Below are 22,244 nucleotides of genomic sequence, written 5' to 3'. Positions count from 1 at the left end.
GTGAACGCACATGACGCCCGACGCCCTGCTCTGAATATTTCTAGTTCAAACCAACAACTATGTGGTCTTGATCTTGCCATTTTGGAACAACCAGTAACAGCACACTATGGCAAACAAAGCCCGGTGCCCACATGCATCATGTCGAGATGGTCCTGTGGAGCACAGAGCCTGCATGGGTTGTGCTGTCTTCATCGTGGAACCTGCTGGGAACAGCAGACACGTTCAGGAGAACCTTGTTTTCCAATGATGAGAACATTCGCTGGTGGAAAGTATGTGGACCCCTGTGACAGATGTGGGCAAGCTCTAGTACCGAAGGGGAGATTCCAAACGGAGTTCGAAAGCAACTGTCCGAAAGCTGAGGTGATAGGTTGATGTGATGTGATGCTACGATACAATGCTGACCTTAGGTGTACCCTTGCTGTCCATCTGTCCCACATCTAAGGCATGCAGCCTGTCAGATGTCAGGTCTACCTTCGTAAACCTAACATCTCCTTGCCTAGCCCATCACGGCCCTCCTGTTTCGTGATCTGCTCCGCCGCCTTGACGAGATCGTACGTGATTTCATCGCTGACAACACTGTCCTTCTTGTACTCTGGATGCGTCTGCACGAAGTTCCTGATCCACTTCGCTGCCGTCCAGTACGTGCCGTTTGCCCTCTTTCTAATGAGATCTAGGTACGTCGCTAGATCGCATCTTGTCTCGACATCGACGTTCATGCTGTTGAGGTACGATTCGACTAGTGGGATAAGACCAGGGAAACCTCCCTCTGTTTGCTGGCCGTTGATGATCTCGTTCACGCTCATCTGCTCGTACTCATCTTCGACTGGACCAGGTGTAGGAGGTCGGCTGGGCATGTTGGCGGGCGTCGATGTGCCGGTTCCGTTCGAGCGGCTTGAGGGCTGCGAGGGAAAAGGTGACTTCCTAAACCAGAACTTTTGGCTCGAGACAGCGTCGCGAATATGTGCTATTTCCATGTTCTCTGACACTCGTGTGATAGGGATATAAAAGTTTAGGTTAAAGGATAGGATTGCGCGGGTAATGAGGACGATGAAGATGGAGAAAGCTGCGTTCTCGAAGTCGGTGATCTGAATCTCCATTGGCCTGAACTCGACTCGCCAGCCGATGTCGGATCCAATTGGTGGTGGCTTGAAACGCATGTGCTGCCAGTTGGTGGATTGCAGGTTTTCGAAGTGATCAGCCTTGGTAAGATCGAGCTCATTGAGGTCTTCATTGAAGACAACGATGGGATCTCGGATGAACAGGTGGGCGAAGTGTGTTGCAAGAGCATCATCCATGCCACCTTCAATCAAGCGCTTCTTGAGATTTTCATCGATGATGAGGTCAGGGTCCAGGTACTCTTTCCTTAGACGTGGATCTTGCGAGATGTATGTCGAGTTAGAAGCGTAACGAGACTTGGGAAGTCGCCAACGATTGTTCTTGAGAGGCTGTTTTGAGTCAGCAAATGACCAACGGCATCTCGATCCCGAACTTACCTGTTCGCCCAGCTCTTCTGGCGTACGATCGTCTACCGCCCGGCTGATCTGATTCCAGCGCACATCGGTATCGGCTAGGAAACCCTTGTATACGGGTGTAGCTGCAGTTAATGCAAGAAGGATGGGTCCCAATGGGCTGAGCTGGTCATACATTGTCCGCCCCTCGTCGATGTTCTTGGCTTGGAAGGTAATTTGAAGACAGCAGCTGCCCATACCAAAAGCCATGGCATCCATATGAATGAAGTTGTCTGGCGCAGCACCATTTCGAACGTCGTCATCCTCGGGCCAATTGTGAAGATCATAATTAACAGTTGGGTCCTTCCACGGCCAGGGTGTGTTCTCGTCCTTGAAGACAGGTACGTTCACCTGCACCTTCCTGCCTCTGCGCCAGCGGATGTTCGCCGCTAATGTTGGGAAACGAATGTGAGGGTTGGCAATCTCGTCCGGGACAAACTGAGACCTCAACTTTGGGCCTGAGGGCGGGTAGTCTGGGACTAAGGTGTCCTTGTTGCCAAGCCGAGGGAAGGTTGTCAGGGTAATGGGGTACTCATTCGCCTCCATATGCTCCTTGGCGATCTTCCGTCTGCGAGAACCCGGTCAGAAAGTACAATGAAGGCTTCTTGGGTCACATACCTCCACTTCATGTTGGGCTCTACATCCAGTAGGTCTTTGAAGCCAATACCCCATGGTTTCCCGGGGGTTGCTTCGAGCATAAAGCGTCCAAACTCGGGGTGAAAGACTGGCGCAGGATTTGCTATTCCTCTACTCTTGTTAGCGTGATCTCTGGCCTTGCAAGGTAGGCCTACTTGGTGTCGCCGGTTTGCACATCAGGTACACCTCCACCTTCGGCAAGAAGCCTTTCATCCGTAGCCAACGCCGTGAGAATGTCGGCCTGCCGAAGTGACAATCGAACTTTGTGGTTATTCTGATCATAGCAAACCACTAGATACTCGATCTTGCAGCCGGTCAGTCCATGTCTGTAGCGCTGTCTGGTCGATGGTATACCTCGTCTCCCCACAGCAGTGCATCTCTTTCCTTGCCCCTGTAGTCTCGCCAGATTGCCAACAGTTGCTGCAAGCCATGTTAGCAATGCTATCATCCATAAGACTATTCCAAGCGCACTTCAATACCCCAAGATCTCACATGACTGGCGACCTTCTTAGCTTCAGGCCACTCGAGGGGCGTACCAATAGCACTTTCCTCGTATTAGCACCTGCAAATAAAGCTGACCACATGTCTCTCACAGTAGACCCATCCCGTCAAGAAATCGGATAAACGGTTGGTCCGCGGGCGTGAAAGAATGGTAATAGGTGGTTTTGCGCACTCACTTGCCCCTCCTTCCGGAAGCACGACAGATTTGAGAGTACGGTAGTGGGGCACAAGTCGCTCAAAGTGGGAAATTTGCAACAACAGGCAAGGCGAGGCTACGTCCGCGGTGCGCTCAAGATCGTCACGAACAAGCAAGAATCGTGATGACGGGAATCTGAGGCGCCAATATCGAACGCTAGGGAGAAGGGCAGCTAGAGCGGGTGTGTCTGGCTGACAAATGCAAGAGAACGTTCTTCGGCACGCCGGCGATGACCCGAACGACGTGTTTGATCTAGCACCATGAAAACAACATCATCGTCTTTGTCGAAGTTATCGTGCTGTCAGCCAGGTGGCTGCATGCTGGGTCGTAAGGTTCCTGGATACAGGAGCGCATCAAAAGTGCAATCATATGAGTGAGCACATACATTTTGCGCTTGTCCATCTATTCGCTTCGACCCAATGCGGCCTCGTTCTCCAGATACCTCAACCTACAAAAACAGGCGTCAAAATGCTAGATCTCTTGAAAGATCAAGAAAGTATCTGAGGACACAGGCTGTAGGATGTTATCCTCGATTGCTGATGCATGAGCTCAAAAATCTAACCCCAAATGCTAGATTGGCTTACCTCAATGACCACTGACCAGGCCGTCCATGCAAGAGCAAGGAGGCAGCCAGCGTCTTGCATACAGACTGATGCCTATCCATCATAAACGTTGAGCGTCCATCTCCGTCCTTCACCATTCACAGTACACGTGTGTATGCCCAGTGTAGCCGCGCGCGAACGCCTGTTCCCTGAACAATCGAGGGGACCCAATATTAGGCGTCCTTGAACTCAGATTCCCATCCCCAATCCCCTTGCGTCTCAGCAAAACCTTCAGTACGCAACACAGCCTACTTCGTAAGCTTCAACCTTCTTCCATCTCGCAAAGTCCATACGCGACCGTCATGAGCGGTCCGGCACGCTCCAAGCACCCCCAGCGCGCCACTCCAAGTGAGAGCCACCAGCGCGCCGCGGCAAGCAGCTCCGCGTTTAAGTTCAGCATGCCCGGTACTGCCAGCCTCTGCGCCACGGATGTCGATCGGGTGATATTGGACTTGATAATCGGTGATGGCAAGTGTTCGTGCCGTACTACCGCATCTGTCCAGTTGCATAGTATCTGGACATGACGATCTGAGATCCGTTGGTACGATAATGTCCGTCTCCAGTATCGCGGGATATCGTCAATGTGCCTGTGTACCCACGAGTAGTGTAGGTGCCCGGTAGTGACTGTCGTGCACCTGGTCTTGTGCAGTGATGAGTCGAGAGCAGTGTTGTCCTGTACGCGCCCATCTCGGCTACGTGCATGCTTGCTAAGTGGGACAAGCAACGGTTGCGCAAGGTTCCTTGATCAGATCTTGCTCTGTGTCACAATGGACGCCAGAAGTGGCCTGACAGCTTCGTCTTTGTGCTGCCTCCCGCGAAACTTGCTGTATTTGTTTGACCCTGCGCTGAAACATACGAACGCATTGCTCGATTCGGCGGACTCCACTCTAAGTTTCTCATCACGATGCGGATGAACGATGCATAACAGGTGTAGTGTAGTCTCAAATACTATAGCAATCATATTGCTAGGCCTGAAAGCCGCATGGTGGTATCTCTGCAAATGACAAACTGTCTGACGTATATGGCACTTCTAGTAAAGTGCAGGTCACACAAGGATGCCTTGAAACACAATCCTCTTGCTCTGTGGCAAGTTTTCGACCTCAAACGCCAGCTTATGAAGGTCCACCCTGGTAGGGGACCGTGTGCGGGGGAAACGCCGTGGACCAGTCGTGGGGCCTAGCAGCCCTGCACGTGTGCCAAAATGCATCGCTGGTGTAAAACAGTAAAAAGAGAACTCAGATCGCCCATAGTTGCTACAATCCTCCAAAATGGTCCTGGCATTTGAGGGCATGAGTGCGGAAGCGTCTTGCAACGCTTACTGCAATCACATAACCCTCTACACGACTAGGTCGGCTGTCCAATTCCACCGGACGTAATCGCACTTCTTTCTGAGCTCGCGTGAGATGGCGTAAATCGCTAATAAGATGCTCTAGTCATTAAAATGTGAAGGCTTTGTCTCTGATAAGACATCCTGTAAATGCGACTGTAGGAACCGTGCGCCAACGCTTCAATGACAAATTAAGAGATGCTTGCAATGCTAGCGAGAGATGTAAGGAGAAGCCGGGCGTTTGTAACGTCAGTCTGTTCGGGCAATATATCGCGTGAAATCAATCGGTCCAAGTAGGATCGATATTTCGATAGGGCGGGACGTAAGCTATCCAGGGTGCGCAGAAAGCTCGAGCTGGATCGATCGTTGTTGCGGGCATCCTTTCTCACACGGCTGGGGAACCATGGTCGATTGATTTTGGCCGCAAGTTAGAGCTTGTCATGGCATCCTTGCCAATCTTTCTGGTCAATTTTGCGTAGTCTGATGTGAGTTAGCAGTTGAATGTCGAAGTGGTGGAGTGTGACATACGAAGACCGCAAGCATTGCACAAGGTTCTAGCACCGTCAGGGCCTCTGCGCCACTCTGGTGTCTCGGCACGATTGCAACTGTGGCACCGGCCAGGAGGAGCGGCCCGCTTTGTTGGAGTTAGATTGACATGGACTGGAAAAGAGTTGCCTTTGGTACTTACACCTCGCTTCCGCGTCTTGTTATCAGCGCCGGTGAAACCACCACCACCTTTCATGTCATCACCGTAGTTGCTTGACGTCTCGTGATCGTATCCATTGGCGCGTCTGTAGTGCGATTGTTGAGGTGGCTCGGCTAAGCTCGCTTGCTGGTGATTGAAGACAACGTCTCTCATTCGCTGGAGAGACATTTGTACTCTGTCGCCTTGCTTAATCATGTCCTCAATGTCTTCCAATCTTGGTAATGACTGAGGAGTCATGCCGATACGTTGGGTTTCATGTGCTCTTTGACGGTACATCTTAGAGAACTCTGAGATGCGTCCACAGCCGTCGGCCATCTTAGAAAAGTCAGCAAAGAACCCCGTACGGAGATCAGCTGATACATACCTCGTTTAGAGACGCCTCGAGATCGAAGCTATCCAGATGACGTTTGACAGACTCTCCGTAAGGAGCTAGGCTGGTGCGGTTGAGCTTCTTCTCTTCAAGACGAGACTCGGTGTTGTCACGCAGTGACGTAGGGTAGTAACGAGAGGGTGGGGGATAGGCCGAGGTTGAAGCGGGATATACTGCGGATGGTCCAGCTGAATTAGGGGCCGACGGCGGATAAGATGCGTACTGCGGCTGCGAGTAGCCATATTGATGATTCAAAGATTCGGCTGGCGGAGGAGCAGGAGGCTCATAAGCCGGCGTCGGCGCTGGCGGATATGAAGAGTATGGCGGGTTTGGTCGAACAATAGGGGGCGGCGGCGACTGCGTCGTCTTGATGGGGTGCAGTGATGGCAGCCTTGAGTTGTGCTGCAATGTCGAGTAGGTACGTGGCTCATATGGTGGTCGTGCTTCCTGGGGTGGAGGTGGGGGTGGCACTTGAGAGGCAGGCGCACCGATGAAAGGACTCCGAGGATGCGAGAATGGGTTAGCAGGTCCTTGGGCGCTGTACGAATCCGGCTCGAATGGTCTTTTGCGTGATTCTGAGGGTGACGTATTCACGGAGACCCGTGCATAGTGTTGAGGTGTTGGTGCCGGGGCAGAGGGTGGAGGTGGGACAGGTCCAGGGTAGGGCAGCGATTGCTCTGCTGCCAGGGCCTCAGATATCGATGGCAACGACTGCCATGCCGCCGGCTTGTAAATATCCTTCTCGTCGCCAGAGGTCCTGCGTGATTCCGGGGGCGATAGCAGACCAGCAAGCGAGCCGGGTACTGCGCTGGCGGGCGGGGATTGGTGGGAGCCGTGCAAATGCGACGGCCCTGAACGAGGGTGCAACGGGCTGATAAGGGACTGTGCCGAGAGCTTTCGCTGGTATTCACTCTCGTCCCGCTTAAACCTGTTGGTATCCATGTGGTTTATTGAGGGAAGGCCGACACTGTGGCAGCACTATTAGCGGATGGTAATCACCAGCATGGCAACGTAAGCCTACCTTTGCCTGGTGGCATCTGGTGCCTCCATAGGAGATTAGGACGAGCAGCAGCGCTCTTTTGGCGATGGTACAGCGTTGAGGGTCGACAGGCGGGGATTGTGGGTATGTGCCTTCCCGCACAACGTCAACGGCGCGGAGACTGATCGACCGTTCCTTCCCCAGCAAACAACTCGACCAAGCAACTCCCTCCCAGTCCGTCTCAGAGGTTTGTTGTCGCAATTTCTAGTCTTTCAAATAGCAACACAACCGAAAATAACGTTGGACCTGTCGCTGCAGTTTCCTTCCTTCACGATAATTTGCGGTGGAAAAGTCGACAGATACGGAGGCAAGCCGGCCATGCAAGTCGATTGTGGTGCTCCTTCTGGCTGGTGGTGGTGGCTGACGTAGTGTCGCAGGCACAACGGCGGGGAGGGGTCGATTCGGGCGAAACACACACAACAGCTGCGCTTTTCAGTCCTTCTCTTCAATGCGCAGTTTTCGTTCAAATGGGCGGCGACGGCGTCTCGGGTGGTGTGAAAGAGCGTTCGACAAGTGTGACCTGGGCAAAGGCGGCGACAGCAGCTAGTCCCGTGATCTGATCTGACAGTTCGGTCGATGCGTCGATTCGGATCTCAGCGCCTGGTCTCGCCTGCAAGCATGGTGTGAGAGGGAAACGAATAATGCTGGGGCACTGACGGCTAAAGCAGATGCAATCGGAGATGAACCGTCCCGGCAGCGAGTAATCGCTAAGTGTGACGAGCTTCTGCAGTGAGCGTGCAAGGATGTTCGACACCAGCACATATGATGTTTGCCCCCGGCACGACGGGGGCGGTCAGCGCTGCCTACTGGGCAATGATTCTCCACAGCTCCAGCAGCCTCCCCAAAGCGTCGAGTAGAAAGGCAAGGATATGCGGCACGCGAATCTGCCCTTGCAAGACCTAGCTCCATCGGTCGCACTCGCCCCTCAAAGCAGCGCAGCACGCTTTCTCTGGCTTGGGATCCGCGCCCCTGCCCACCGCAAGTGTTGTGAGCCCAGCGCCCCTCGTGCACAGTCCTGGCAATTGCTGGCACTCGCAGCCCGCAAATCTCTCCGCCTACACAAACTGGCGCACGTTTCTGGATTTGTTCACTTTCTTTTCTTTCGATCCGCAGCCGTTGCGGCAGAGGGTGGGCATCGCTGGCTACATCCGCGCCAGTAGTGACGCCGCAGACACGAGGTGAGATTGGTCCATACCACAATAGGAACAGCCCGATAATATGGGACGAATCAACGATCGCTGCGATCGAGATGGCAGCCGAGCGACCCACCGTACACATTATGGGGGTTTTGCACCCACGTTCGTCTGTCATCCTTTGCTCGGCAACAGGCCATGTCAACCAGAATGCGTCCAGTGCCACCAGTGTAGGGTCTGTGATTTTCGCGGTCACTACAGGTGTTGCCCACGGCAGCCACCGCACGTTGGGCAGCAATCGCCTCAATGCACGGTACCTCGCCTAGCCACATGGAACCATTCGCAAACTCGGCGCTATCGGGAATCGCCATGTGCAGTGGTGCTGCTCAATCTGAATCGGCCGCGGCACGATCAAGATTGATATTAGCGGGGGCGGCGGACGGTAAGCCGACCATTCACCGTTGCGGAAGAGCTTTGCTCGTCGCCTTCTGAGTCGTGCGTAGGAGCTCCGCTATCGTCGTTCAAGCGAGCAGGTCAGGCCACTTTAACCAGGGAATCCTAAACGCTTCCTCAAGGCTGTGGAACCGCTCGGTTACGTCAGAACACCACATGTGACTTGTGGGCCTGTCGAGGCATCATTCCTGCTTCAGCACATTTTGCACGACTACCTATGTACAGCATGTGGGCACGGTGGGCCACCAGCATCATCGCAGGATATGGAACGCGGTTGTAAGCGATGCTGGGTGCTCTTTCACAGATCGTGGTTCATTCCTGCTCGGCTGCGCGGCGCGCTGTCAGGCAAGTTTGGAACGTGAGCAAGTGGTACCGACCCAAGGATCTTTCCACGGTACCGACAGCTTATTCGACGATTAGTTAGTTGCATTCACGCTACTATTCGGGAGTGCAACGTCAAAATATCGATTTTCAGGTCAATGAGTCGTCCATTTGTTGGCCGTGCAGAATATCCCAATATCTGAAGCAAACAACGTTACAAGTCCAACATGACTAGCGACCATCAAACGTCCGATCAGATGATCGTAATACATACGTGGGCAGCGTTGGCCTGGAAGCGCTGCACGATTTTCTTTATCCCTCGAACATTATTGCGGCTTCCAAGGCTCCGGGATGCACAGTGCAACCTCGTGCGACGTGCACTCACACACAAAATTACGACGATTACCGCGAACGACGGCTTAATGCATCGCTGCCACATCGACGTGATCTGGTCTGATCTCTCAAATGCTTCACCTGAAGTACCACAAAGCTGGCAGCTATTCATGTCAAGGACGTAGCAGAAGCACCGACGCTAGATCTGTGGCTTACATCTAACGTGGAACCTGCATGGAATCTTCCGTGGCACTATCAATTTTCGTTTACGCTCTACGATAGTAATCTCTCTGTGATGGAGATCATGTATTATTACATGTGCGCTGACTGGCTTTCTATCTACCATTCGACAGTCGCATCTCTCGTGCTACGTGGCATGCGCTCCGCGTGCACGCGACATAGCATGGGGTCCAGCACGGCTTTTCCCTAAGCGAACACCAGAAGAGCTCGAGGCGCGTCCTGTTATAACTCGGTCAATATGGGGGTTACCCGCTCACGGCATCGTACCCAATCAAATTCTACGATCCAGCTATCATGCAGGACTCCACCTCAGTATAGCGGTGCGAGGTACTAATTGCGATATGTGTTAACATCAGACGTTTCAAACTTCGGACTTCGCCTTTCGAGGCTGACTGTTGTTGCACAGCAAGTTCCCAAAAGCAATCACGTCTGTATATGCATGATCTACTCCATGGGAAAGAAAGATGGCATTGTCAGAGTGTGGTTCAACATTAAACAGGATTTGACTTCGCGTCGTGCTTGATACGCTTGCTGGGACGATCCAAAGCCTTCCTGTCTTACGGACCATCACTCCATATCTGAATGAACGACACTAGCACGAGGCTTCAGTTTCGAACACCGTCGTCGGGCGCACAAGAGGAAAAACAGCCTGCAGCTCCTTGCCACTGCCGCCCACGCTCTTACTGCGAGTGCCCCCTAGCCTCGCAGCTACTGCATGAAAGCTCTACCTGGTTCTTCTGGTGACAAGTCTCTTGAGCGAAATACCTATTCACAAAGGTGCGTGCAACAACTCAAGTGGCCCGAGCAACCCGAAAAGGCTCCGTATTCCCGGGTATGTTGGAACACCGTGTTTGCGATAGGAGCGAAGCCCTGCTCTTCCAAATACCGGTACACACATTCTCCCGACACGGCGCAGTCGACTGATCAGCAACCATAAGAGGATTCGATCTATGTATGTATTCACATGATGGTGATTGCTGAAACAAGGTCGGCTCGACTTCAACTGCCATCTACTGTACCAACTCAGAACGGATCTCGATCTCGATACAAATCACACCTTGTTCCTCTGCGCGGACTCCATTCCCAGGTAATGGAACACGAGCAACGACCGAAACAGGTGTATTCCCGTGCGGCGAGGCGGTGCATGTCTTATAGCCCCAGCTCACATTCTATGTACGCGTGCGTCGCACGACACTGCTGGAGTGAGCCGTTCGACTGCTTGAAGGTATTTGATAAATTCGCAATGACCAGGGCAGGCGAAGATGCCTCGACCACCTACAACTTCTTTCTGGAAAATATCGTCCTATCCGCGACCGTTATGGTAAGGATTCTGCAATGTCGAGGCGTAGTGATCTTTGCGCGCGGCACGAGAAAAAGAGATATCGTTTTACCGGCCTTCAGGGTCCAAGGCAGCAATCGACAAGGCGAGCATGGTCCACATCCTTTTGGGAGCCGAAAGCTGGTGATCCTCATCAGCATCCCCCTTTTTCTGCTCTAGCCGTCCGTTTTGGGCTTTAGCGAGCACAGTAGAGCACCCGCATTGCAGCAAATCACCACACCGACTTTCAGATGCGTTTGCCGCTATCCTCTCCTGGCACCCCTCGGATTCCTTGACAGGTGTAGCATACGGTCGAGTGGTCACATGGCGGCCTGAGCATGCCTACGTCGTTCGCTGAGGCTGCGTCGGAAATCATGGCACAGCAAGCATTCTGTGCCGCTGCGTCAAGCTGGCCTTGTCCTGGAGTTCACTGAGCAACAAGGTGGCACAGTTGACACGCCCTTCCCATGGCGGCAGCAGTCGCGCGTCTGTATTGGCCAATATCTGCGCAGCCCAGAGGCTACCGCAGCTCGTGCGCAGAGTAACGCCGATCTCGACCTGAGGCAAAACAAATCCACCGCGACATTGTCTCAACGACCGTTGTCGTATCATCGACAGCGCTGACGGAACTATCAAGCCGGTGAGCGGTACAGCAATAGCCGCTCCCATTGCTATGGAACGTGAAGAAGTTCTGATCATTAAGACTGGTCAGATCCATGTGTTGCACATTGGTCAGCACAACAATCACGATTGTTCTGCAGACAATGACATGGCAATTTGGAAGCTCAAGTTGTTTCATAATAGTCCTTGCCATCGCTCGTTTTGAAGTTTTGTTCACGGCGTGGCAGCTTGCCGTTTGACAGCCTTTCATGCATGTAAGCTGTTAGAAAAGACAGTTTACTACACACGTCAGTCTGACCTATTCAGCTTTGCATTCTAACATGCACAGGTGACACGACACAGCGACCTTATTTCGGCGCTTACGAGCATACTCCAAGCGGACTTTGACGGTTCCGAAACTGCAATCATTACTGTTTTTAGCTCTGAGAAGGATCGCACTGCTGATCCGCGACGAGGGTTGAGCTGCAGTAAGCAATACATGATCCTTGTGATGCACAGCGCATCCATTCTTCGGGGTCTTCTTATAGTCCATTATACCTGCAAAGATCCATGTGAAACCAGGATACAAGTCGATTTGTCTTTGCACTTTCTTTTGTCTCGTGGCGGATCACCCGACTCGCGCCATACAGTATTTTTTCCTCTGCGCCTCTGTTGCCACGGCTGAACGTCCCTTGTTGCGCCGCCACCACCCGCACTCCATTTTTGCTTCTTCTGCACGCCCCGCATGTCAAGTTTTGGGCCGCATCCGAAGGCACGAAGGATTGATGTGCTGGAGCCTTGGAGGTACAACGGGAGCGGGCGGAGGTGAGTACCCATGCGGATCGGCAGGAGTGACATCCGCTCGACCTGAAAGAGTCTGCAGACTCCACAGGACAGCAGGTGGCATATGACAGGGTCAAACACCAAGGACCTAGACTACAGATTCTCCAATTCCGACCTTTGGGCTTTTGATGTAGTGGTAGTCGATCTTCTCTAAGCTTTAGCGCCTCGAACCCTGCCGCTTTTGGCAACAAGAACGGCAACGTATCTCGCCGTAAGATCGTGTCGTTAGATCCCCCATCGCGCAAAGTCATCTAATCGCCAGGAACACAGATCGTGCACCTGATCGCGAGGGGCACTGGACCAAATTGCGGTGCTCGGTAGGGCTGGTACGCCAGCTGAACGCGAATTCGAGTCTTGTCCTGGCGGTGTATCAATTTCACTTTACTCAGCATCCGCCGAATTGGGCTTGCAAATTATTTCCGCTGCGGGATCCGATGATCTCGATTGCTCAAGTTTAGAACCTGCGCGATGAGCAAAGTCACAGTACACAACGTTCCGGAAGTTGCCTTTCGGCGAATGACAAGGTTGATCCAATGTGGCAATAAGGGCGACACTATTGATTGGTGGCCCAGTGCCCAGAGATAACGCCACTGCTTCATTCCGCAGGGCGCATTGCTGCTGATCTCTTAAGATGCGGGGTGAGATCGCCCAACGATCTGGGTGTTTCGCCTCGGCCTGTGGTTCAGATCTGATGGGCTTCTCCAGTGGCATGACATGTCGATAATCTTGCGAGCACAGCACAAGAGGTGACCTCCGAGAAGCCTACGATAAATTGGCGAGTGACAGTGGACACGAGGCCTATGTCTGGGATGAGTCGTTCTTCGTCCCATTACTTGTCGAGCGCGGCAATACAACTTCCGAAATGGGACCACACGTAAGACCACTGAGAACCTCTTAAAGATTTTGTCTTTGGTCGACTGGATTACCTGAGAACAACGATTCTGCATTCGAGGATCTATCATGATGGTCTGAACCAGAGACGATACCGCGTTGTCATTGTTGTCGCCCTTTACCTGTCCCCTTTGTGAAGCCTCTTGAACTAACGACGACAAGAAGAATGCGGGATCTCCCTCTCTCATCACCATCTCGAAATGTTTCTACTCCAGAACAAATCCAAACCCATGTCGTTCTATGTCTTTCGTTCTGCAACCCCTGACTCGACACGCTTGCGTGACCCTCTGGATGTTTGGAAGACTCAAACTTCTTATATCTTACAGCAGCTCACCAAAGTTTGCACCTCTGAAATGCAATACCAAACAGCTTCGTCGATCATTGATTGTCGCTGACATCAATCGTTCGATTTCGCATATTATTCCAAAAGGCTACCTCAGATATGCCATGTCTCTATGTGACATTGATCAACTTGTGCAAAGTATGTCCCACTCCACGTAATTTTTTCAAGGCCGAATTACAGATGACTCTGAAAAGAACAGGGAGCTTGGCTGGTCTGCCTATTCTCTTAGTTTATGCTTATGGAATTTTTCAATATGCTTCCGATCCACCTGTTGAAGAAATACCCGAAAGTTTCTGACGAAGCTTTAGTGTTGTTCTGCAAATTCAAGACTAAACACCCATGACTGCTCTGCCCCAGTGTCGCCTTATAACGTTCTTCTGCCCAACGGTTTGGTCAGGACCACAGTCATTTAGGCTTTCCGTTTATCGAAATGGATGAGGCTCATGGTGGTGATCTAGCCAAAAGGGTGAGCGGAGCTCTTCATGCATATCCTTACTGAGAGTTTCCAAACTCAAGACACCAGCATGGTAACCTTGCTAGCCAACTCAAACGACAGTCGGTCTCTATCAAACGGCTTGAGGGACAACATATCCACGTATGGGCAGACAATACCTTCTGCATACTATCTGGGAAATCTTCAAAATGGGCTCGTGGTGTATAGGTCTGACCAAGATACGCAAACGACAAGTAGGCCATCTGCCGTCTCTCTATTTCCATTTTATTCTCGAAATAGTTATCGACAGATGCATGCCTGTCGCTGTTGTCTGAACTGAAAGACAAACATAGAGCGAGACGATGCGATGTCGCGCACTCATTAAATCTGTATACAAGTACCTAAGTTCCTTCTTCTCCCTCGTCGGCTCTCCCCTCACATACTTGATTGGAATCCAAGAGTAGTAGTTCCATGGACCCAAAAGGCTCAGCTACATAGATGCGTTGCTCCCTACCTGAGGAGCAAAAGCTGATCATTACGGTGCAAGATGCTCGATTATCGCTGCAGATGGAGAGTGATCGAAAGTAACGATCGAGGGCTGCTGTACTTTGCTAAAACACCGTCTGGAGCTCAATTGGTTGTGTTGAAAGACTAACAATGGCTCCGAACTGCTTCACACGAAGGTGTTTTGATTAATTGTCCGAAAGAGGATTGGGGAATGCGCATGCTGGCCCCTATTCTGAGTTCCCGAGAAGACTATGGCAGGAAATGATGCATTGTTAGCGCAATACTTGCTGCTGAATTCTTCTTTTTTCCTGCGGAGACATCGTCGACGTTCAGGCTTCTCCGGGCCAGATCTCGTCTGCTACCTCCCGTACCAGCTGTAACTTCTTCTTCATGCCATCGATGTCAATCAGGTTTCCCTCTGCGTGACTTGCAAACCCACACTGCGGACTAACGCCCGTCCTCTTCAGCGCCTCGTCCCTCGTCTCCCCCTGCCCCTTGGCTATAACATCTGCAGCCGCATAGATCCTCTGCTTCAACTCCTCCTTATCCTCTAACTTGGGGAACTTGCTCGTTACGACGCCCAAAATAACATTCTTGTTCTTCGGCAAATGTGCTAGCGGCTCGAAACCACCAGCGCGTGGGGTATCGTACTCGAGGTAGTACGTATGTACGTTCATGTTCTGGAACAGCTTTGTAGCAATCCGATCGTAGCCGCCTTCACTGAAGTGACGCGAGTTGACGAAGTTGCCGCGGCAGAGATGCACGCCAATGTGCATGTCTGAGGGCACCTTGGAGATACAGTCGTTGTACAGCTGGATGTAGAGATCGAAGAGTTCATCGGCGGAGACTGTGTTGTTCTTGTCTGCTGTCCAGCCGGAGAGCATATTTTCGGAGCAGAAGTCTGTCAAGATAAGCTGTGGTGTTGAGGCTGTGGAACAGGGGGTACTTACACGCAAGATTTGGATCGTCGAATTGTACGTTTCTCAAACCGACCTTGTATAGGATATCGAGCTCGACTTGATACGCCTTCGCAACATCCACGAAGTACTCCGTATCGTTCACGTACACATCCTTGGGATACGCCTTCCCATCTACATACCTTAGGTGGTACCAATTTGGCGCAGCGAGCGTCAGCTTGATATCACCCCATCTCTCCTTTGGCAACAGCGTCTTCAAGTATTCAACCTGAGACACATATGTACTCTCTCCGGTGTGCTTGATCTTGCCCGTGCAATATACGCTCTCGCCCGGCTGGTGCCCGCTTTCCAAGAACGCCGCAATGTCAGGCACGTATGTCCTAAAGGTATCCAGCGGTGGGTTCTGCACTTCTTCCATGCCCTCTAGTGTCGGCCAGAAGGTGCCCCAGAACATGTGCCGGCGATACTCGCCATCGCTAATGCCGCAGAAGCCCAGATCGAGCTGTGTCTTGACGATATCCTGGATCGCTTTATCTTCGAGAGGCGCGAGCTCGGCGGAAGACTTATGCTCTTTGTAGCGCGCGTCGAGAAGGTTCTGCGGGCGCTTAAGGGAGCCGAGGTGCTCGGCGCGGAAGGGAGGGCTGCGGTGCAGAGCGAAGGACATGACGAGCTTGAAATTCCGGGAACGGGCGACCACGCCTAGTGTAGTTCTTGACTGTATAATGCAGTTGGCTGATAGAAGAAAAGAAGTTGATGCTCAGGAACTGGTTCTGAGGAAGCTCTGGAGCCAGGTCCCCGTCTAGAGCTCTTCTAAACTACCCGCCTCATCAATTGATTCGAACTTCGCCCGGCATCGCTCGTATCGGTCCGAGTCGTCGCTTTATAAGTGCTTATAAGGTTCTTGGTCATACCGGCAGTTGCAATGGCTGCATCGTAGACGCGCAGCGAAACAAAGATGGAGGCTGCTTGCCCCGCATTCCCCGCCTTTTCAATGACGTAGACAGATGTTCACAGACTGTGCGTATATGGGGATATTGATTGGTAGATGTGCCTCTAATGACTTTAAGGGACGGGACGGTATATGTATGTGCAACGCAGTGAGCACCATGGTGGTAGTACAAAGAGGATCGGATTGTAAGCGTGGAACGCGCAATGTTGCGTCGGCACCAACAGCCATCAAGCAACATCACACATGAAAATCAGCGATCAGAATATATGCGTATGTCATAGAGATTTCGGTTCAGTACATGGTGGTATCATGATGCTACGAACGTGTCGTAGGAATGTCCAGAGGTGTTATCTGGCCAATGTCTCGATGCCTGCCCGCACAACACATGCATGGAGATGAGAAGGTATTACAAAGGAGCACTCTCGCGAGCGATAAAGGAGCAAGTACCAATGATCGTAAGACGCACAGAAAGGCTCGCGGTGATGACAGCCGGCCTCAAACATGCTCCAGAGCGATCTCTTCATGGCGTACAGCGTACTCGCGGTCGATATGAATATCGTAGTCGCCCATTCTCCGCTTCCCAGCAAAACCACGCCCTGAAAGATCAAGGTCATCGCCCTTCTTCGTGTAGCTGCAGGTGGAGCAGCTCGTCTGGTGGCTCTTGTCGAAAGCGGTGATGCTGTCGGAGGTCCCTGCCGCAGAAGAGCCTTGGCCCGACTTGCTGTTGATCAGGTGGTGATGAGCGTCGTAGCTTCGGTAGGCGATGGTGGAATCGTTGGCGACACCTGCCCAGATGGCTGACAACGGCAGAAAAATGCAGAGGCTGGTGATCACCAGAGCACCAATCTCGGGCACCTCATCCAGAACGGGCTGATAGAACTGGAGCGCCGATAGGACAGCTACTTTTGTTAGCGTAGTCAACATCACATCGATGGAAGGCCTACCTGGAACGGTCATGGTTTGGCAGCCCATGATGAAGACAATCTGCATTGGTCCGAATTGCAGCATCTTGAGACGTCGGCGCTGAATGATGGCATGGCCTAGCTTCCAGGTAAAGACGCAGCTGTAGAGAATGACGGCCACGGCTTGTGTGATCCACGAGTAGGCGCTGACCTTATCGACTCCGCGATTGACGAGTTGCACAGTTGCGATGTTGGAGAAGACCATGGAGGCAAACTTGATGCCAATGGAGACCAACGCCGTTGCGGTCGTGATGCCCATGATGATGAATCGTTGCAACTTGCTTGTCGTAACGCAAGCCACCCAAACTTGAAGGCTGAGTGAGGCCATGACGAGTGTCGTGACGAGTACGCTCAGGACGTTGCTAGTGACTGAGAAGGCGACATCTTTGGTAGAGGCACTGTAAAAACCCGACATGAGGTCGTAGGGATGCATGAAGCCGCCGGTAAGGAAGCAGGCCGTGAAGATGCAGCGCCAGATGTTGAGGAAGAGACAGAGAGCGTTGAGAACGAAGATGGCAGACTTCTTCTTCTTGGAGCGTGTTAGCAGGAAGAGGATAACCAGAAGCGTAAACGAAGCTCCAATCTGGGCGCCGTAGCTAATGCCAAATCGAGCCGTGTACAGCCGAGTCGAATTCAGGAAATCCGTATCGCTGTATATAATAGACCCATCTGGAGCATATATGGTCAGGTTCTGGTGTTGAGGGTTGAACGTCGCAGGGTCGAGCGGCGCCAGAGCTGCCGCTGGTGCTGTTTCTGCCATGGCGAAAATGGTAAATGAGCTTGAACACGTGGAAGGTCTGTGGGATTTCAAAAATGCAAAAATCGTTCCAGGCTGAAGTAGCTCGATGCTCAAACAAGAGGATGCACTGGATAAGCCAAAGGGATGAGTTGTAGAAGGGTCCAGACCGAAAGTCGAAAGATTGAAAGTTATGGGAGGAATCGAAAAGTTGGCAAATCGTTGATGGAGGAAAGAAGAAACGTAGGCTGCAAGCTTGAGAAGAAGTACTCAGTCGGGTCTGAAGCACAATATCTGCAGACTCACAGTCGATTTACCTTGAATCTTCAGCTAAGCATTGTCGACGACCAGAACTAATGACCAGTCGACAATAGTAGCTACAGCTGCTGCTTTGCAATTGTGATGAGCTGCCTATACCCGTCTCTTCGGCGAGATCATGTCTTCGCCATCACTTTCACCTCAGACACCCCAGACCTTACTATTGTTCTCGCGCCGTCTTCACCTTCTAGTATGGATAGCTCAACTCACAGCAAACGCCGTGGAGCGGTACGCACCCAGTGCTGTGGGAAAGTCATGTATTGTGTCTCGCGGGAACTGGTAGAGGCAGCCGTAATACGGTCAAAGGCTGGTACATATGCTCCTTTCGGGTTTGAATTCTCAGTTGCAAGATAGCGTGGCCGAGCTTACTATTATTCTTCGAAGCGCAAAGACCCACTTTATGAGACCCCTCGCCGGGATCCTTGCCGGGCGATTGGAAAATCCCCGACTCAATGAAGCACTACCCGGTAACTATGTAGGGCTGATGATGGGATGTCCTCCATAGAACCAGTAAGGAGAAAGATGGTTGTGACGTGTAGCAACGAGAGCGAGAAAGTCGCGTCTGGCTCAAGATGGTTAGCGTGGTGCTACCGGTACCGGTACCCAAATTGCAGCTTCCAAGCCCGTGACACCGCGTCGGCGAACGCGCCTTGCCGAGCTGCCACCACAACGCGTTTGCCTCAATGCCTTCGATCTGAGATCCCGCAATGCTGTGCCTGCAGCTACCCATACCTACGGGTGAGAGCCTCAAAGTTGCTTTCAAGAATGGAGCCGGGGTCCAACTTGTACGTAAAGGCGACAAGATCACGTTCAAGCACGGACACACGGTTTCTCAGGGTGACGACAGGCTTGGATATATCAGTGCGTGTACCACTGCATGACATCGTATGTTATGCTAACTAAAACAGCTTCTGGGCCTGCTGGCGTTAAGCTACAAGCCTTCCAGACGTTGCATATCTTACCTGGCAGCATCGACGCCAGCTCGAACCCTGAAGCCGTTGGAGACGCTTCTAACGAACGCTACCAGCTTGAGCCAATTGTTGATGGCCGTTGCGAGATCATCTTCCTGAGACATGGAGATGTCATTACTTCCCCAGGCACCACTAGTAGTGTGTTCTGCGTGTGGATGGCTCCCGAAGTCCAGGTGAATTCGTCGGCTGCCGATGTCAATCAGACCGAGCGTTTCGAGACCGGGAACAGTGTTGAAGACACGCCTGAGGACGAGACCGAAGATGAAGCCACATTGGACGATACAGTCACCGAGGTTCCTGTTACCCAACCTGTGACTCAATCGACGAAGTCACAACTCTCTGCCACACCACATCTTCCCAAAGACCGGTCATTGGTTGTACATGAGACCCCAACAGCAAACCGTATCTTGGACCATGATGACTTTAACATTGCACCATCGAATGAGGCTCCTCGCGTAGAGGCCACGCCACCACCGCACGGAGCGATAGCCGTCACGGAGTCGTTTTCTGCTGCTCGGGCAGGTCATTCGCCCAATGCCGAGTTGCCTGCAGATCAAAGGCGGCTACAGTGCTCGCCTCAAGTCGCAGTCGGCCGGTCGTCAAGAAAGAGGCAAAACTCTGAACACATCCTCAGTCTTATTGCGCCTGCCGCAGATGAACCGCCAGTGAAGCGTAAAAAGAAGGCTGCTATTATTGGCGAAGAGGAAGGCGATACTGTGCAGGCAAGTCTTTTAGGCAAGATCAATACCGATCAGGACCGCATGACGTACTCCACGAAAGCGAAGCGACGAGCCGCGACAGGTTCAGAAGTGACCCCCACGAATTCATTACGAAGCTCGCAGAGGTCGGCGACAGCTACGACAGTCGCAGCATATGAAGGTCCCATACCACGCGTCGCTACCAGTAACTCAGCCATCAAAGAGGATAGTTCAGCAGTAAAGTTCCTTCGAAAGCAGGGAGGCGCACTTGTCAAAAACGTCGAAGACAAGTGCAATGTCTTATGGTATGCGATGTTTGAGCTGCGATCAACCGAAACTGATGGTGTGCAGCATTCGTGACCACGGTCTCGCGAAGACCATGAAATTCATTCAGGCCATTGCTCTTGGTGTACCCATCGTTACTGACAAATGGCTCACCGAGTCTGCAAAGGCAGATGGCTTTCTTGAGCTAGCGTCATTCAAACCGTCAGTCACTCAACAGGAGAAAGAATGGAAATTTAACCTCGAGCAAGTGTGGGGTGTAGCGCAGACACCATTCAAGGGGTTTGCCATCTACTTCACGCTTGCGCTCAAGAAGACATACACCAACTTTCGTGAGATGGAAAAGGCTTGCCAAACGCTTGGCGCGAAGGTTGTACCCAAGCGGACCAGCAAGAACGACACGATCATTGTGCTTGCAACTGATGATGGTGATCCTGAGGCAGAGGAGATAATCGAGGATGGCGATCCCTGCTACCAGAAGGACCTGCTCACCACGAGCATCCTCCGCGGCAATCTCGATCTTGACAGCGACGAATTCAAGATCAAAGCGAAGCAGGTCGGACCAAGGAGGAAGGGCCAGAGGAAGAGCACGTAGATTTCTCTGCACGTTTGCGCATATTCTTTTCCTTTCTGCGATACCCATCCCTTACGAAGCACAACAAGCGGGATGTTTCAATGAGCAACAGAGCAGTAGACCTCCGCGTCCGCTATGACGGTTTCGATGAACCACCGCTCCTCGACACCCAACAGGACTCCAAACTATCGCAGCCACAGGAATGGCATCTAGCACAACAATAATATCGATATTTACGAGAAGAGCAGCGCTTTCGAGCAGCGGTGCAAGAAGTGGTGGTGCACGATGATTGGGTATGTAAGCGAGCTCGACCCACATCTTCAACATCCACGAACATGAGTTTCATGAGCATGTTCAAGAGTCTTCAGGGACGGTGCATCAGCCCACACTTTTAAAACCAGAATATAATATATACTTTCACACTGCCACTTATGAAAGTCGTGGCGCAACCACCAGCAAGTAGCTGATCCTCCGTGGCGCAATTGGCTAGCGCGTCTGACTGTTATCCGTACCCGCTTGATGGCACATCAGGAGGTTGAAAGTTCGAGCCTTTCCGGGGGAGTATTTTTGCGCTCAATGGCCGCTTGAATGATTGTCATGTGCTTTGTTCTGTCTTTTTGCACGCCTCTTTGACCTCTTACCCTGCCCTGATAATGCGCCCTCTGGTCAGACCATGGCTCTCACGTCGCAGAGAAACTCGACCGCGACACCGAAATGACTGTAGCATCTGTGCAGATATGAGATCTGACTTTCTCTCATATTTTCGAGAGTGCCTCTCACCCCAGCACCTTCTCATTCGAACAATGTTAGGCTCCAAGCTAGCACACTTCACCTTCGGACGGACGCTTGTCTGTACCCGTTTCCTAATGCGTATCGGACACTGGGACATACCGCGACGACGGGTACAGACGGCGTGACTGTGATCACTAGAAGCCCTGACAGTTTGCAAAGGTTTTGTTGGGTTGGAGAGAGTCCCTTGATGATTACAAAGAGGTAGCAAATATCAAAACTCAGCAGGACTTTGTCGATGCTGCAATGGCTGACTTCTTTTCACCGCGTCTCTTGGATAATTTTCATCCTGCTGCGAGACAGTGATCGACAGATCCAGGAATCGTGTCGATTTGCATAAACGCTGCAGCGCACCCACAATGGAGAGCTCACACCGACGATCACAACACCGAAAACCAGCATGTCTACCCGAAAACTTCGCTCTCACGCTAAAGGTTCCGAGACTGGGGTAAAGCGCAAGTTTCACTTCGGCGAACTGGATGACTCACTTCCTACTACCCAGGAGAAGCCCAAGGTACTCTACCACTGTCTTACCTGTCTGGACGACTTGCCTTCGCGAAGCTTTCCCGAATGAAACCCTTCATCTAACTGCGGGCACCTGATCAATACCTGTAGGGGATGCCTTCGGGGCTGGGTTGATGCCCAGATCGAGCAGAATCTAGCCGTCACTGATGAGAACGACAACACTGCTTTTAATCTCAAGTATCCTGAGTGTCCTGCAAGCATGCAGGCTACCGAAGTTCAAGCC

The 22,244-nt window shown here is 52.1% G+C and overlaps 10 protein-coding genes and 1 non-coding gene across 11 annotated transcripts; 3 read left to right on the top strand and 8 right to left on the bottom strand.

The window, feature by feature from the left end:
- Positions 1–419: 419 nt before the first annotated feature.
- Positions 420–3,116, bottom strand: M421DRAFT_171822 (glutamate-cysteine ligase). Its single transcript, XM_033587789.1, has 7 exons — positions 2,738–3,116; positions 2,616–2,688; positions 2,499–2,564; positions 2,300–2,448; positions 2,127–2,255; positions 1,494–2,076; positions 420–1,445 (listed from the first exon to the last, which is right to left on the bottom strand). The coding sequence occupies exons 1-7, from the start codon at positions 2,746–2,748 to the stop codon at positions 468–470; spliced, it is 1,989 nt and encodes a 662-aa protein (XP_033447886.1). The 5' UTR covers positions 2,749–3,116; the 3' UTR covers positions 420–467.
- A 1,828-nt stretch (positions 3,117–4,944) lies between these two features.
- Positions 4,945–7,162, bottom strand: M421DRAFT_171808 (uncharacterized protein). Its single transcript, XM_033587787.1, has 5 exons — positions 6,868–7,162; positions 5,841–6,813; positions 5,459–5,791; positions 5,299–5,404; positions 4,945–5,250 (listed from the first exon to the last, which is right to left on the bottom strand). The coding sequence occupies exons 1-5, from the start codon at positions 6,894–6,896 to the stop codon at positions 5,156–5,158; spliced, it is 1,536 nt and encodes a 511-aa protein (XP_033447885.1). The 5' UTR covers positions 6,897–7,162; the 3' UTR covers positions 4,945–5,155.
- A 3,057-nt stretch (positions 7,163–10,219) lies between these two features.
- On the top strand, positions 10,220–11,033 carry M421DRAFT_171771 (uncharacterized protein). Its single transcript, XM_033587784.1, has one exon. It carries the CDS (start codon positions 10,330–10,332, stop codon positions 10,861–10,863), a length of 534 nt encoding a protein of 177 aa, XP_033447884.1. The 5' UTR covers positions 10,220–10,329; the 3' UTR covers positions 10,864–11,033.
- M421DRAFT_421472 (uncharacterized protein) lies at positions 10,997–11,643 on the bottom strand. The gene has a single exon (XM_033592844.1). It carries the CDS (start codon positions 11,350–11,352, stop codon positions 11,056–11,058), a length of 297 nt encoding a protein of 98 aa, XP_033447883.1. The 5' UTR covers positions 11,353–11,643; the 3' UTR covers positions 10,997–11,055.
- M421DRAFT_171779 (uncharacterized protein) lies at positions 11,642–12,565 on the bottom strand. The gene has a single exon (XM_033587785.1). It carries the CDS (start codon positions 12,375–12,377, stop codon positions 11,826–11,828), a length of 552 nt encoding a protein of 183 aa, XP_033447882.1. The 5' UTR covers positions 12,378–12,565; the 3' UTR covers positions 11,642–11,825.
- Positions 12,565–13,288, bottom strand: M421DRAFT_171782 (uncharacterized protein). Its single transcript, XM_033587786.1, has one exon. It carries the CDS (start codon positions 13,209–13,211, stop codon positions 12,753–12,755), a length of 459 nt encoding a protein of 152 aa, XP_033447881.1. The 5' UTR covers positions 13,212–13,288; the 3' UTR covers positions 12,565–12,752.
- Positions 13,289–14,192: 904 nt separating this feature from the next.
- On the bottom strand, positions 14,193–16,293 carry M421DRAFT_421471 (UROD/MetE-like protein). Its single transcript, XM_033592843.1, has 2 exons — positions 15,251–16,293; positions 14,193–15,201 (listed from the first exon to the last, which is right to left on the bottom strand). Exons 1-2 carry the CDS (start codon positions 15,879–15,881, stop codon positions 14,630–14,632), a joined length of 1,203 nt encoding a protein of 400 aa, XP_033447880.1. The 5' UTR covers positions 15,882–16,293; the 3' UTR covers positions 14,193–14,629.
- Positions 16,294–16,661: 368 nt separating this feature from the next.
- Positions 16,662–17,888, bottom strand: M421DRAFT_101585 (uncharacterized protein; the record flags this gene model as incomplete). The annotated part of the gene is made up of 2 exons (XM_033586660.1): positions 16,662–17,065; positions 17,111–17,888. The coding sequence occupies 2 exons, from the start codon at positions 17,886–17,888 to the stop codon at positions 16,662–16,664; spliced, it is 1,182 nt and encodes a 393-aa protein (XP_033447879.1).
- A 958-nt stretch (positions 17,889–18,846) lies between these two features.
- On the top strand, positions 18,847–21,109 carry M421DRAFT_421470 (uncharacterized protein). The gene is made up of 3 exons (XM_033592842.1): positions 18,847–19,043; positions 19,091–20,156; positions 20,203–21,109. Exons 1-3 carry the CDS (start codon positions 18,890–18,892, stop codon positions 20,726–20,728), a joined length of 1,746 nt encoding a protein of 581 aa, XP_033447878.1. The 5' UTR covers positions 18,847–18,889; the 3' UTR covers positions 20,729–21,109.
- Positions 20,785–21,134, bottom strand: M421DRAFT_171745 (uncharacterized protein). The gene has a single exon (XM_033587783.1). It carries the CDS (start codon positions 21,057–21,059, stop codon positions 20,841–20,843), a length of 219 nt encoding a protein of 72 aa, XP_033447877.1. The 5' UTR covers positions 21,060–21,134; the 3' UTR covers positions 20,785–20,840.
- Positions 21,135–21,174: 40 nt separating this feature from the next.
- M421DRAFT_t80 lies at positions 21,175–21,269 on the top strand. The gene has a single exon. It is a non-coding gene; the product is annotated as a tRNA-Asn (tRNA).
- The last annotated feature ends 975 nt before the right edge of the window (positions 21,270–22,244 follow it).

The sequence above is a fragment of the Didymella exigua genome (assembly GCF_010094145.1).
Source record: "Didymella exigua CBS 183.55 unplaced genomic scaffold M421scaffold_16, whole genome shotgun sequence".
NCBI classification, from domain to species: Eukaryota; Fungi; Ascomycota; class Dothideomycetes; order Pleosporales; family Didymellaceae; genus Didymella; species Didymella exigua.
This window is presented reverse-complemented; position numbering and strand designations above follow the sequence as displayed.

Coding starts and splice junctions, on each gene's coding strand:
- M421DRAFT_171822 (XM_033587789.1), bottom strand. Junction 2,565..2,615: donor TGAGATCTTGGGGTATTGAA/GTGCGCTTGGAA, acceptor CATGGCTTGCAG/CAACTGTTGGCAATCTGGCG. Junction 1,446..1,493: donor CAGAAGAGCTGGGCGAACAG/GTAAGTTCGGGA, acceptor GACTCAAAACAG/CCTCTCAAGAACAATCGTTG.
- M421DRAFT_171808 (XM_033587787.1), bottom strand. CDS start 6,896: ATGGAGGCACCAGATGCCACCAGGCAAAG. Junction 5,405..5,458: donor ACAAGACGCGGAAGCGAGGT/GTAAGTACCAAA, acceptor ACTCCAACAAAG/CGGGCCGCTCCTCCTGGCCG. Junction 5,251..5,298: donor GTGCAATGCTTGCGGTCTTC/GTATGTCACACT, acceptor AACTCACATCAG/ACTACGCAAAATTGACCAGA.
- M421DRAFT_171771 (XM_033587784.1), top strand. CDS start 10,330: ATGATGGTGATTGCTGAAACAAGGTCGGCTCGACTTCAACTGCCATCT.
- M421DRAFT_421472 (XM_033592844.1), bottom strand. CDS start 11,352: ATGGGAGCGGCTATTGCTGTACCGCTCACCGGCTTGATAGTTCCGTCA.
- M421DRAFT_171779 (XM_033587785.1), bottom strand. CDS start 12,377: ATGACTTTGCGCGATGGGGGATCTAACGACACGATCTTACGGCGAGAT.
- M421DRAFT_171782 (XM_033587786.1), bottom strand. CDS start 13,211: ATGGTGATGAGAGAGGGAGATCCCGCATTCTTCTTGTCGTCGTTAGTT.
- M421DRAFT_421471 (XM_033592843.1), bottom strand. CDS start 15,881: ATGTCCTTCGCTCTGCACCGCAGCCCTCCCTTCCGCGCCGAGCACCTC. Junction 15,202..15,250: donor CGACGATCCAAATCTTGCGT/GTAAGTACCCCC, acceptor TTATCTTGACAG/ACTTCTGCTCCGAAAATATG.
- M421DRAFT_421470 (XM_033592842.1), top strand. CDS start 18,890: ATGCTGTGCCTGCAGCTACCCATACCTACGGGTGAGAGCCTCAAAGTT. Junction 19,044..19,090: donor CGACAGGCTTGGATATATCA/GTGCGTGTACCA, acceptor TAACTAAAACAG/CTTCTGGGCCTGCTGGCGTT. Junction 20,157..20,202: donor GACAAGTGCAATGTCTTATG/GTATGCGATGTT, acceptor GATGGTGTGCAG/CATTCGTGACCACGGTCTCG.
- M421DRAFT_171745 (XM_033587783.1), bottom strand. CDS start 21,059: ATGCTCATGAAACTCATGTTCGTGGATGTTGAAGATGTGGGTCGAGCT.